This window comes from Xiphophorus hellerii, chromosome 20 (assembly GCF_003331165.1).
Source record: "Xiphophorus hellerii strain 12219 chromosome 20, Xiphophorus_hellerii-4.1, whole genome shotgun sequence".
Classification (NCBI taxonomy): Eukaryota; Metazoa; Chordata; class Actinopteri; order Cyprinodontiformes; family Poeciliidae; genus Xiphophorus; species Xiphophorus hellerii.
The window spans coordinates 22,989,996-23,003,535 of record NC_045691.1 but is presented as its reverse complement, the minus strand read 5'-3'; the positions used below and the strand labels follow the sequence as shown (position 1 = coordinate 23,003,535).

Genomic DNA, 13,540 nt, shown 5'->3' with positions numbered 1-13,540 from the left:
CGTTGTCTGTTTCTGATGCCCTCAAAGAGTGGATGTTCTATCTTTCCAGGAGGAAAAGCGTTGAACAGGTGATGGAACAGGTGATGGAGGGGCACTACGACTTCGACCTCACTTACATCACAGAGAGAATCATCTCTGTCTTCTTCGTGCCAGACCTGGAGGAGCAGAAGTACCGGCAAAACCTGCAGGAGGTGGCATCCATGCTCAGATCTAAGCACCAGGACAAGTTTCTGGTTAGTTTAATCTACTGATATAAATAAAGAAAGAGCAAACCCCTGATCAGTTACTGATATTTGAACATGCTTCTGGGTTTATCTAGCTTCTGAATTTATCAGAAAAGAGACATGACATCACCAGACTTAACCCCAAGGTAAGAGTATTTCCTCCTGAATTTGGTGGTAGGTGCTATTTAAGCAATAAAGGTTCTCACAGAAGTTTACATACTCTCTGAACTTGATCGCATTCTGTTTTGTGAAGACACAAGAAATAGGATCTGGTGTGAAAACAGAGTCGTGGATATTTGTGCAGTGGAAGGAAAATGAATGAATTGTTTCAAGGCAGAGGACACTAATCAGAAAAGTAGAAAAGAGGCCGATGGCAAATGCACGGGACACTAACACCGCACATCACCCTGAACACACCATTCTGAGGATGGGATGCTTCTGCTGAGACAGGCGCCGGTCAGAGCTGATGAGAAGATTGAGGGAAAATCTTTTAGAGTCAACAAAAGACTTGGGACTGGGTTGGAGATGTTCTTTCTAGTAGTAGAACTGCCCTTAAACAAACATCCAGCGCTTTAACAGAATGATCGCAAGACTCAGCAAAAATTTGTCTCGAGACAACATGTACACTAACCTTTTCATAATTTATTCTGTAGAAACTGCGAAACCTTGAAAAATATTATTTCCAGTTTAAAATCACGCAAAACTGAAATCTAACTAAATAATTTTGAAGCTTTTAGCTGCAACCAGACAAACTGTTAAAAAGTTTGAGGGATAACAAAATTTTGTGACATACTTTTTATTTGATTTATGTCACTCTATGAGCTGGTAATACTTGGTTTTGCATCAGTAAAAAGATATATAATAATTCTAAACTTCAATCCTCCTCTGACGCCCAGGTGCAGGATTATGCTTGGCCTGATCTGCACGCCCCTCCGCTGGACAGGATTTGTGCCATTTGCAAGGCCATGGAGATGTGGCTGACCTCTGACCCTCACAACGTAGTGGTTCTCCACTGCAAAGTTGGTGCAGCACAAAGACACTTTGGCTAATATGTTGTGAAAGATGTAAGAGAGTGAATAATCTAATTTGCTGCTCTTTGTCTTTGCTCTCACAGGGACACAAAGGAAAGACAGGGGTGATAGTGGCAGCTTACATGCACTATAGCAAGATATCAGCTGGGTAATGTGCAATATTACAAGCTACTGAGACACATAATTAAAGCACTCTCCAGTTTTTGTAAAGCTTTGACCTGCTAGCACTGATTTTACCCCGTTCAGATTTTCCAATAATGTAAGAAGATATAAGAGCAGCATTTAAAATATTTCTCTAGATTTCTTTCATGAGTGGTCATAAATATTAATATTAGGACCAGGGGTGACATAACACTGTGTATGTAAGATGTAGTTTACTCTGAAACAGGATTTTAAAAGAAAAAGATAAATTAACTAAAGAGTTTTACATCTTTACTGGTCTTGAGATTTGGACAGTTAGCATGGTGAGCAGAATGTAGATGCTCACCTTCAATCTCCAATCTCTTTTGATGTTCTCTTTGTACAAACCCCAATAACTTTAATCGGCACACCTTACCAACACTGTTTTTGCATGTTTGCCTCTCTTTTAACCAGCTGTTTTTCTTGTGCCCTCAGAGCAGACCAGGCTCTCACTACGTTGGCCATGAGGAAGTTCTGTGAAGACAAAGTCTCTTCCTCCTTGCAGCCCTCTCAGAGCAGGTCTGACATTCATGATTCGCCGCAGATTACATCGCCTTCCTAATCTCATTTTTGCTCTCGTCTCACATCATGTCTCTTTAACAGGTACATCTACTATTTCAGCAGCTTGCTGTCGGGTTCCATCAAAATGAACAGCAGTCCTCTGTTCCTTCATCAGATCCTTGTTCCCTCACTACCAAACTTCCAGTCAGGAGGAGGTCAGCTTCTGCTCTGAGACACAGAGTTTTGTTGTGATTATAAGAGTGGAACAATAAATAAACGGTGTTTTAAGTTTTAAATGTAAAACAAAGTGAAGCCTTCCCAAACAATTTTTCCCCCACAACTTTTCTTGCAGGTTTTTATCCTTTTCTGAAAATTTACCAGTCCTTACAACTGGCTTACACCTCCGGTGTCTAGTAAGTATTTTGCAATATCTCAGTGACCTCTCACCTCCTATGGGTGAAAATGTTTTCCTTCCCTGAGTCCCCTCGACAGGTGCTCACTCTGCATGTTACTGTCTGTGTTTAAGTGAAGCCTGGACTGTGCTTGCATTAAAGAAAGTAGTGGTTATCTGTGTTTTATGCCTCTGAAACATGTTGTTTTATGTATGTTTTAACCACATCTACCTTTTTTTTTGTTCTTTTCACATGCTCACAGTGATCCTCAGAGCTCTAGAGCAAGAAAACTGTGTGTGACTATGGAGCCAGCTCTACTGTTAAAGGGTGACATTATGGTAAGTTTTGTCTGATTAAGAACCATTTTTTACTGATCCCAAAAATTTTGTTTGATTTAAATCCCATTTGTAATCACATGCAGGTATGATCCTTTACAAAAAAGTATGAGTACCTCCTGAGCTTTTCCATATTTTGTAATGTTACAGATGCAAGTTTCAGTTTATTCCATTGGGATTTTATGAGACAGAACAACACAAATTAGTGCATGTTAGTGAAGTGGAAAGAAAGTTATAGATTGTTTTCAAATGCTTCAACAATTAAAAATGTGAAAACATGTTTTGTATTATATTTATATTCTACCCCCATTTACTCAGTAAGCTCTAAATAAAATTGAGTTTTATCTAAGAAAAGTAATTGGATTACTAAAGGGAGTTTGTCTAAGAAGTTGCTCTGGTTGGATGAGACTAAGATGTTACTTTTTGGCCTTCCTTCTCAACACTATGTGTGGTGAACAGTAATATTGCAAATAACAATGCACACCTCCCTGAACACACCCCATCCATGCTGAAACACAGTGGTAGACACGCAGTGCTGTGAGACGTTTTCTTGAGCATTGAGAAGGAAGCTGGTGAGAGCTGATGGGAGGATGGATGGACCTGTACACAGGACACATCTAGAATCCTGCAGCATGTCTCACTGAGTGGGTTAAAACATTACAGCAGCAGGCCCTTAGCCACCTAAAACAATAAGTATACCTAATTTAAACTTACATATTTTAAATTTGAGATTTTCCACCTGAAATTATCCTCAATTTCTGCTCTCCTGCCTCTTTAGGTGAAGTGCTACCACCGACGGAGCCGAGCAGCTGAGAGGGAGGTTGTGTTCAGAGTCCAGTTCCACACCTGCACAGTTCACGGAGCACAGCTGTGGTTTGGAAAGACGGAACTAGACCTGGCCTGCACAGGTATAAGGCATGCTCCCTGGAGCATGCTAAGAATATTCAGCGTCTCTGCAACACTAAAATGTTTTGACACATATTACAAATGAACAAATAGCAGTCCTGTTGTGCAATTGTGTTGCTAACTTGACGACATGAATGAAGAGCCACTTTCTCCTCTGACCATTGTAGTGTTAGAGTGTACTCTAAAGCAAATAGCAAACAATGACGTCAGCTTAGATGACAGAAATGCTTACACATGGAACCTCTTAGTTGCAGTGTCATAGAAGTCCCTCAGTGTTATATGCAGACACATGTACTGCATATAGTATGATTTATAGAATGATATTGCCCACAGTGAGACTTCAATTTAAAAAACAAAGCTTGTTTCAGATGATAGGTGTCTCTGATGTGTTTATTAAAACCATTCTCATTCTTTCCGCTCTTTCTGTTTCTATTCTAAAAAGAGTAAAAGCAGCATTTATTTATTTATTAAGTTTGTTTTTTCTGCTTCATAGATCTCACCCTCTGGTTGACATTTTTCTCTCTCTCTGTGGTTATGCTCTGGATATTTTAGTCTCAGTCTTTGTTCTCATCTTTCTGCAGATGACAGATTTCCTCCAGACGCTACGGTGGAGTTCATCTTCGCAAACAGTCCAGAAAAACTCAAAGGTATTTTCATCTTTCTGTCTGTTACTACACATATTTGTATATTAGATTGTGGTTTGTGATTCACGTTGTTTCAATAAATATGCTTTAAAAGGTCGAGAATATCGCAAAAACGACTCCTATGTTAAAGTAGACTACAAAACCTCAGACCCAGTGGTCAAATGGGATTCCTATGAAAACTTAAATCTTCACCATGAAGACAGCATGGAAAGTAAGAACCATTCTAACTGTAACAGACTCAAAACTTAATATTAAAATCAAAGGTAACATAAGTTATGTTTGTCTTTACCATTCCATCAGATATCGCTCACACAAGAGGCCCTTTAGATGGCAGCTTGTATGCACAAGTGAGGAAGCGACGTGGACCAGGTGCAACTTCCTCAGCTGCTTCGCAAAATGGATGCCTTACTAGCAGCCCAACTGTGAAACCCCAGACCCAGTCTGCCTCCAGACCACAACCTTTCACATTCAATTGTAGTCCCAGAGGCTCTGCAGTCTCTTCAGATCAACTGAGCGAAACATCTCTATCGATTAACTTCTCTGAGAGAGAAGATCTTGAGTGCCCATTGAGGAAAGAAGATGTGGAAGATAAGGCAAAGGAGAAGAGGAGACAGAGAGAGAGGGATAGAGAAACAGCAATTTTGGATGATGGAGACCCTTCAAGTCCAGGGGTTATGAGAAAAGAGCACTCCTGCTATGGTCAAGCAGCTACAAGATGTAGTGGTGCAGGATGGGAGAGGGACAGAGATCTCTGTCTTCCTGGTGGTCGATTTGTTGGACATTGTAACAGCATAAAAAAGCATCCAAAAAGCCAAACACTGCCAGCCCTACCCTCCAAATCTATGTCTCCTCCTCCCCATTCAGCCATTATGGAGCTCTGCCATCGCCATAGCGCTCATCCTGTAGCTGAGTTAACATGGGACCGTCCAATCCATCCTCCATCCCTGCCCTGCCTCAACAGGTCATGCTACCCTTACCCAACCCCAGAACATGCCCTCGCTCACAGTCACACTTTGCCTGCTTCAAACAGATGCTATCCTGGAGAGGAATGTCACCTCTTACACTACCCCGACCATGGATCAGGCTCTCACCCCTCCCTCCAACCACAGCCTGGAAGCCCTTACAGAGAGGTTTTCGTCAGTTCACCCAAATCTTCTTCCTATTGCCACTGTCAGGACTGCTCCAGCAGGCGAGAACATCCATCAACCTCAGTTAAAGTGTTTCAACAACTGAACTCAGACCAAGCTGAAAACACACACTGGCCAAAAGGAGCTGGGGTACAACGGCCGAGAGAGACACCTCTACTTTGGGAAACAGAAAAGTCATGGGAGCTGACAAGAGAAGCAGAACTCTGGCAATGCAAGTCACCGCTGCCGGCATTTCATCTCTACCACCCTACTTTGGACCAGATCTCAAACCTAGAGCAGCCTAGATTTGCTATTGCACAGGATCAAAACTACCCCATTCCTCAGTCTTTGATGGATGTAAGGGATGGAGCCAGCAGTGGGTACCACACCCCTCTACAGCCCCAACACTCATGTCCCTGTGCTCCCTATCAGTCTTCTCCATCTGAAAGCCGTGAAAGCCGGGGTTATACCTCAGGATATCACTCTGGGTCAGCATCACCTATGCCAGCAAGTAGCCCATCTCCAGGAAGGGGAAGGCTGCCTGATATCCGTTTGGGATTCAGAGAGCAGTCACACACTGAGCAGCACAAAGGTGAATATTTAATTGTTAGGAGTTTGATATCTTTCTATTGAATTTAGCCTGCATTGTTGGTTCTAATAGTGTTTTCTATATTTCCTTTGTTTCACAATTTAAAATCTCTCCTGTCAAAGTGGAAAAAGAAAAGACAGTTGCAGACGATGATATATCTCAAGACTCAGAGAGTAAATCTGACTGTCGCTGTCAGTCAAGCACCCCTGGAGGGGACTCTGATCATGACTACACAGTTATTGGCAGCAGCAGCCCAACTCACACAGAAGACAGGTTGGTAAACCTTTTGTTTAGATATTTTCTGACACTGGTAATGAAGCTCCATGTCTTAAGATATGAATAAATGCTCAATTTGTCCCATATTTTGCTTTTTTAACAGTGCAAATGCTGATAGCTCCATTCAAAGCCTAGAGGCTGGGACCCATTTGGAGTCTGACACAAATACAAGCAAACCTGTCACACCACTATCAAACGAACAAACCCAGAATTCAACAATATCAGCAAATCCTACAAAAACATCAACAGAACCTTTTCTGAAAGGTGATAATGAGCTTGCAGTTGCTGAGGTCAAAGGAAGTTCGGATGAAAAGACCAAATCAAACATTTCAAACTATGCCACTGTCATCATCCCTCCAGTTCAAGTTCAACTCAATGGGACTGCCCTTCCAGTAAATCTTTCATCTGACTGCAATAAAAGCTTGAACATGAATCCCTCTAACAATCTAAGTTCTAGTCTTTCCTCTCCTACCTTTTATGCTCCCATTGGCTCTCCAGATAAACAGTCTTCTCCTCAGCGCTTCAGCTCTGCTAATGACAAAGCAGGACAAAGACTTATCGCAGACCAAGACATCTCAGCAGACGCTAAACCCCCTTCACCTGTGCCAGATGGATACCATACACCCACCTTTCCCCTAGCCTCGTACTATTACTCATTGCTAAATGTTCCTCATGTGCCATACACTGGGTACACTGCCGTAACAATCCCCGCCATCCAGCCACCACTTCCCGAGAAAAAACGATTTTCCTCCACAGCCGTATCCCCGAATGGACATATTGCTTTACTCCACTCTTCCTCGTGTCCTTCACCAGTGCACCATGTTACTTTTTCTCCTGCTGTGGGAGAGCAAAGAAGGGAATCTGCACAGCACAGCTACGTAGAAGAGGCAGAGACAAGGGTCAATTCTAAGTTTGTTCAGGACAGCTCCAAATATTGGTACAAACCAGGCATCTCCAGAGACCAAGGTAAGAGTCACAAAGATCAGAGAAAGTACCATCCATGTTTTGATTTGTTATTTTCATAGAACCTGTAAATAGTGTGGTAAGGAAAAAGTTTACCAGGTCACTGATTTGTCTTTTCTATGACAGCCATAGCTGTGTTGAAGGACAAGGAGCCAGGGGCTTTCCTCATTAGAGACAGTAACTCATTCCAGGGGGCTTATGGCCTCGCTCTTAAGGTGGCCACTCCTCCTCCCAATGCCAACATCACTGGAAACAAAGGTACTCTTTCTACACTTTCTTTGCACATTAAGTATGTATGTATTTCTCTACTTTATATAATTACACATAAAGTCTATTGGTCTGTCTATGCTGAAAACGTCATCTACCCAAAGAACAACGTCCTGATTATAAGCAGCTGGTTTTACCCTTTGTAGGGTGGCTGGACTCAGATAGGCAGAAGACAAGGGATGGATGACTAGACTAAAACAAGACAGTGAGAGAGAGGGTTGCACATCCTTTTTGACATCTAATTTATTTATGATTACATCATGCTGCATGACCTGTTTTTGTCAGTCCATTTCTTCTTGTCCCTTACAATAGTGTATATCAGACAGGTCTGAAGTTGATCTAGCTGGTGAATACCACACACACTCCTGACAGCATGCAGTCTGTCTTAGTTTTTCCTCTTTTTCTCCTGTTTCACAGGGGACCCTGTGGAACAGCTGGTAAGACACTTCCTCATCGAGACAGGGCCACGGGGAGTGAAGATCAAGGGCTGTCAGAATGAGTCCTACTTCGGTCAGTTATTTTGTAGATCTAACTGTATTATGCTTAACATATTCTGTTTTTTTATTAGACATAAAGCTGATTAGTTAAACCTATAAGCCTTTAGGTGTTGTTATTTAATTGGTGCCCCATCGAGCTGCCTGTATTTATTGTTTTAATCTCTTCAAATCTTTCACTGCTGTGAAAGCTGTTTGTTTCTTTTGTTCTTCTCCCTTTGTTTCAGGAAGCCTATCTGCTCTAGTGTACCAACATTCAATAACTCCCATCTCTCTGCCATGTGCCCTCCGCATCCCAGACAAAGGTAATATTTTCAAGCTCAAATCTAGGTATATTTTATAAATCTGCTATGAATGATGCAACAATTTGTTTTTGATAAAGTAGCTAAAGTCTACCATATTTCAGATTTGGTTGGGGACCTACAGGAGATGCAAAGTGCAACTAATACTAGTACTGCTGCTGACCTCCTTAAACAAGGAGCAGGTACAATATAGACTTATTCATTGCATGTTGCAGTTTGACTTTTTTGTCTTTGAACATCTAAAACTGCTCAAGATGTATGTTTGACCTCATGTATATCATTTGCATTTTTACACTGATTTAGCGTGCAATGTGCTCTACCTAAATTCGGTGGAAACAGAGTCGTTAACTGGCCCAGAGGCTGTTTCCAAGGCGATCAAATGTACAAAGGCTCTAAATCCACGCCCAGTTCCAACAGTGGTCCACTTCAAAGTGTCTTCACAAGGGATCACCCTGACTGACAGTAAAAGAAGGTACTTTTTACATAGTGAACATTTTTCGCACGGTTGCACACACATAGATCAGTTTGATTAAAAAACAGCAAACAAATGTAAGACATGTGTCATGACAAGATGTCCTGATAAAACGTTTTTGCCTCCGAGATTGATACTACAGTCTAATTCTTTGAATACCTATGAAGACGTCCCTAGCAAACATACATAATCCTCATGCAAATGTCAAAAAGAGACTTGTCATGTTTTCTTTGTTGTCTGTGCAGAGTATTCTTTAGGCGGCATTACCCAATCAGCAGTGTCACTTTCAGCAGTCTGGACCCACAAAATCAGAGGTTTGAAAAAGCAAACACACACTGCAGCTGTATTTTGTGAAAACAAAAAAGGTATCAGACCGCATCTCTATATGCAGTTGTTTATGTCTGCTGTCTTTAATGAATGTCATAACAAAAGTGCCCTGGCTGCTGATGTAAAGGATGCTTTCTATATACTCTAAATTTTACTAAAAAAATGTTTAGCATAAGTTCTACTTTCGAGCGTCTTTTCTGTGGTTTCACTATGACATATACGTACATAAATTCTAATTTCTAACAAGTGCTTTTAGAAACTGCCTCCTTTTTGTGTGTGTTTTTCATGTACCTGGATGTTTTGTCTGTGTCTGTGTGTCCTTGCATCAGGTGGACTAATTCTGATAGCACATCAAGCAAGTAAGTGCTTGTGTTATGTTGTGTGGTTTTTTTCATTGTTGTTTTGTTTTTTGCTGTCGCAGTGTGTGTTTGTAAGTTTTGCATGTCTTTTTGCCTCAATCAATTCTGAAAATAAATTTTGCTTTCTATCAGTTAGACAGGCGAAGGAAACAAAATCTGTGTGTGAAAGCATGTATTTGCATTTATAACAGCAAAACTTACTCACACTAGTATGCATTTGTTATTTTACTTTGAAGTAATTTGAAATGCCTCATCAAAGGGGATAGTGTATACAGAATATTCAGATAATTAATGGCTCACTCTCCAAAAACCATTCAATTCAACTGATCTAATTTCCTCAAATGTCATAAGTGCTTAATGTCAAAAAGCATGCAAACTGCTTCTAAGAAAATAGTGAAAGAATTGGTCGCTCTCAGGAACTAAGTGAATACCAACATGGTACCATAGGATTTCACCAGCGCAACAAATCCAGTCATTTAAATTCCTTACTACTCAGTATTCTGCACTCATCTCCACAAGGATGTGAAAAAAATGGATGCGAATCAGAATGACAACAAGAAGTAAAATCACAGAGTCGGGCCAGCAGATGCTGAGGCACATAGTGCACAGAAGTCATCAGCTTTTTGCAGACTCAATAGCTGTAGACCTCCAGACTTCATATGGCCGTCAGGTTAGCTCGAGAACAGTGTGTGCAGAGCTTTATAAAACCACCACATATTAGCATACTTCAAAGGCACTGAGGGTAATTTAAGTGTGTGGGACCTTCGAAGACATACATTTCTCTTGATATGCTAAGTAGGAGAGTCAAATGTACATAAGCACTCTTTAAAATTAAGCCACTAAAGTGTGAAAACAGAGAGCTGAAAAATACATATCAGTTGTTTAACAATTTCCCTTTTTGTCAGGACAATATTTATAGGACTATAAATATTATTCTAATTAAAACACACTTTTGAAAAGAAAATGTTCTTTTTTTACCAATAGATAAAGCAAATCAAGTAAAGTCTCTGTAACAAAATAGAGACAGGAATAGTCAAAACAAAATAACATTAAAAGAAAGTAAAACCGATGATAAATCAATGGTTTATTAAGACCATGTACAGCTCTAGAAAAAATTAAGAGACCACTTAAAATTATCGGTTTCTCTGATTTTACTTTTTATAGGTATATATTTGAGTAAAATGAACGTTGTTTTTTTTATTCTATGAACTACTGAAAACATGTCTGAAATTCCAAGCAACAGTGTAGCATTTATTTGTAGAAGATGAGAAATGGTCAAAATAACAAAGAAGATGCAGTGCTTTCAGACTTCACATAATGCAAAGAAAACAAGTTCATATTTATTTAGAAACAACAATACTAATATTTTAACTCAGGAAGAGTTCAGAAATAAATATTTGGTGGAATAACCATGAGGTTTCCAATGGGGTTCAGTGCAGTGGGCTCCCCATTTTTCCCAGAGCTGTAGAAACTTTGGTGCTCTCACGTTGGAGGTAAAACTGCCCCTACAGATGCACAGCAGAGTGGTTTCTTGACCCCTCTCTTTTGCAGGATGTTCGGCTTTGTGGCGAGACGGACCGGGACAACAACGGAGAATGTGTGTCACCTGTTTGCAGAGATGGATCCTGAGCAGCCAGCTGTGGCAATAGTCAACTTCATCAACAAAGTCATGCTAGGACCACAGCTACGAAGATGAGGAGCAGAGTTATTGGAAATTATGCACTATTTAAGCATCACAAGGTGCTTTTGACACATTTTTAAATAAGTGTTTTTTTCAAAAGCTATATGTTTCTTTGCCTTTATGCAGTTAGCACTTTTGTGCAATGTCGTGTGACTGTTTTTGTATCACAATCCAATTTTATAGAATGGGGTTTTTTGCAGGATGTCTTGTTTTGAAGTTAATTTGCAGAGCAGGAAGTCATATAGGAGTTGTTGAAAAAGCCAAAGATTGGCCTAACACTGCCAAATGAGATTGAAACATTTTTCTTTTTTGTTTTTTTAGAGTGTTTGTGTGATTTTTTTTTTCCTTTTATATCTTCACTGTTTTTTCAGGCACTGCATATGGTGTAGAACATACAAAAATCACATCAAAGACAACCTATTTACCACATATATTTACCTAAACATAGAATTTTAAAGCTATACAGAAAGAGGTTTATGAATGTGAACAATGTGGTAGAAAAGTAAGTTTCACTTTCAAAAGGCAAAGTGGTACAATGCAGATGTTTTCTGAATGTAATGCAAGACAGAGAAGCGTAAGTGATTTAAAGTGAATATTCTGGTTATTTTTAAAGAAAGGACTTTGTAGAAGCATAAGTCTCAGAAAATCATAGAAAAATTAAATCCTTCATACTAAAAACATATTTTTGACTACATGCAAATAATTCATCTTTAAACACAGTTATACAGAAAAAAGCATGTAATTGAATATAATATTGCAATTGCATTGACAGCTTTTTAACTCTGATCAGATCTAAGATGCATTTTATTTCTAACCTAAACACAATCTGATATAACTTATCTGATATCGATTTATAAATGTATTTAATAAAAGGGTCGCTTCTGTAATACACGCCATTAGTTTTAGGAAATAGATATAAGACATTTAGACCTGAATTAGCTAACTTTGGAAAATCAGCAGCAAACCCCTTCAATAAAACACCAAAAAATAAGGCAACACATTTGTGTGAGATGAAAATAGATTGGATAAAATAGCTGCAGTTAGAGTAAAATAGACAACTTTGACAGATATCTCTTTTGATATTTTATATACATATACATTCGTGAAAGAACCATGTTGAGGAATGCCTTGCTTTGGAGAGAAATGCAACCTAAAGCCAAAGTTCTGCTTTAATCATTTTTTCCTTATTTTCTACATGTATCTCTTTGGTACTTTTATATGACTGATAGTATAATCCTTATTTTCATATGGGATGTGTATGTTAAAAAGTAATATATTTTAGGTATTTGATGTGTTAAAAAAGAATGAAGGGATGATGTATGTAATATTTGACCAGAATATTAAACCAAGGTCCTAAATACAAATAGAGATGTGTGTTTAATCATTCCTGTGTACCATTTTACTACTTCTCAATTCGCCATCATGTTTTTCCCTTCTATACTCCATAATGGGACATTTTTCATGGTCCAGCCTTTCACATTAATGGTTGGCTGGTTACATCCACCCAGTTACATTTACTTGAGAAACTTTTGGGGAAAAAATACTGTTCGCAATCGTTTTACTTCACATGCTTTTTGTTTTCACCAGAGGAATATCATTATGATCTATCACTTACTTGAGTAAAATTTCAGGATAATCTATTTTCTGTGGGTAACAAGATTGTTCTTAATGAAAAACTATCTTGTTTTAACCAAATATGTGAGACACAGACATATGGTACTATGGTAGTAAGACTTCTTGTTTGTACACAAACTTTGATCTGTTCAGCCTGCTGTGCCCCATGGAGGTCAACTGAAGACACAGTAAACACCGTATATTGTAAGTACTGAAGGTACTTTTTCCCTGTTTTCACATGTGTACATTAGGCCTACCTACAGTAAGTATTGGTTTCATAAATTTTGTGTTGAAGAAATATAAACCTTTTTGGAAAAGTGTTTCTTCAACCTCAATGCTATTTATTTGCATTGAATGAGAATAGCTGTTATCTGTAATTTCTTTTTCATTATATTATTTAAAATACCAGAAATTCCACATACCTTTATATTTTTGTCTGGTGACATCATTTTAAAATATTAAATCAATTATTCAGTACTTGAATTGCATTTTTACATGACTTTTTACTCTTGTGTGCTTACTCCGAAGGCTACTTTCTTACGGTGCCCTCTAGGGAACATGGGGAAATTTTTTTCTTTAAGTTTTGCGAGGTAACGCAAATGTATTGCGAGGGAACGCAAAAGAAAAACATTTCCCCATGTCCCCTAGAGAGCTCCGTACTTTCTAGCTTTACTTGAGCAAAAATAAGCTGAAGTAGTGGTCCTCTTTAATGAGTACGATATTGGGGTGCTTTATCCACCTTTGTAGGTCGGACACTCTCTTTCCGAATGGGGATAAAAAGACGAGGTCCCACCGAGATTTGAACTCGGATCGCTGGATTCAAAGTCCAGAGTGCTAACCATTACACCATGGGACC

At 39.3% G+C, this 13,540-nt stretch overlaps 1 protein-coding gene and 1 non-coding gene across 7 annotated transcripts in view; one reads left to right on the top strand and one right to left on the bottom strand.

The window, feature by feature from the left end:
• The window catches only part of LOC116710469 (tensin-2-like), a 31,891-nt gene extending 19,457 nt beyond the window's left edge, over positions 1–12,434 (top strand). For 4 of the 6 annotated variants that reach the window (XM_032549522.1, XM_032549525.1, XM_032549526.1 and 1 more), the window contains 22 exons: positions 50–233; positions 320–370; positions 1,121–1,243; positions 1,339–1,403; positions 1,871–1,954; positions 2,039–2,151; positions 2,289–2,349; positions 2,591–2,666; positions 3,442–3,571; positions 4,151–4,216; positions 4,308–4,424; positions 4,514–5,932; positions 6,052–6,202; positions 6,309–7,171; positions 7,295–7,426; positions 7,853–7,945; positions 8,157–8,234; positions 8,336–8,413; positions 8,535–8,703; positions 8,949–9,017; positions 9,360–9,389; positions 10,941–12,434. In XM_032549522.1, the coding sequence (XP_032405413.1) occupies positions 50–233; positions 320–370; positions 1,121–1,243; positions 1,339–1,403; positions 1,871–1,954; positions 2,039–2,151; positions 2,289–2,349; positions 2,591–2,666; positions 3,442–3,571; positions 4,151–4,216; positions 4,308–4,424; positions 4,514–5,932; positions 6,052–6,202; positions 6,309–7,171; positions 7,295–7,426; positions 7,853–7,945; positions 8,157–8,234; positions 8,336–8,413; positions 8,535–8,703; positions 8,949–9,017; positions 9,360–9,389; positions 10,941–11,085 (4,297 nt within the window). In that variant the 3' untranslated portion in view covers positions 11,086–12,434. Of the gene's footprint in view, positions 1–49; positions 234–319; positions 371–1,120; positions 1,244–1,338; positions 1,404–1,870; positions 1,955–2,038; positions 2,152–2,288; positions 2,350–2,590; positions 2,667–3,441; positions 3,572–4,150; positions 4,217–4,307; positions 4,425–4,513; positions 5,933–6,051; positions 6,203–6,308; positions 7,172–7,294; positions 7,427–7,852; positions 7,946–8,156; positions 8,260–8,335; positions 8,414–8,534; positions 8,704–8,948; positions 9,018–9,359; positions 9,390–10,940 lie in introns of those variants that run through there. The other 2 variants (XM_032549523.1, XM_032549524.1) reach the window with 2 other exon arrangements.
• Positions 12,435–13,468: 1,034 nt separating this feature from the next.
• trnaq-uug (transfer RNA glutamine (anticodon UUG)) lies at positions 13,469–13,540 on the bottom strand. Its single transcript has one exon. It is a non-coding gene; the product is annotated as a tRNA-Gln (tRNA).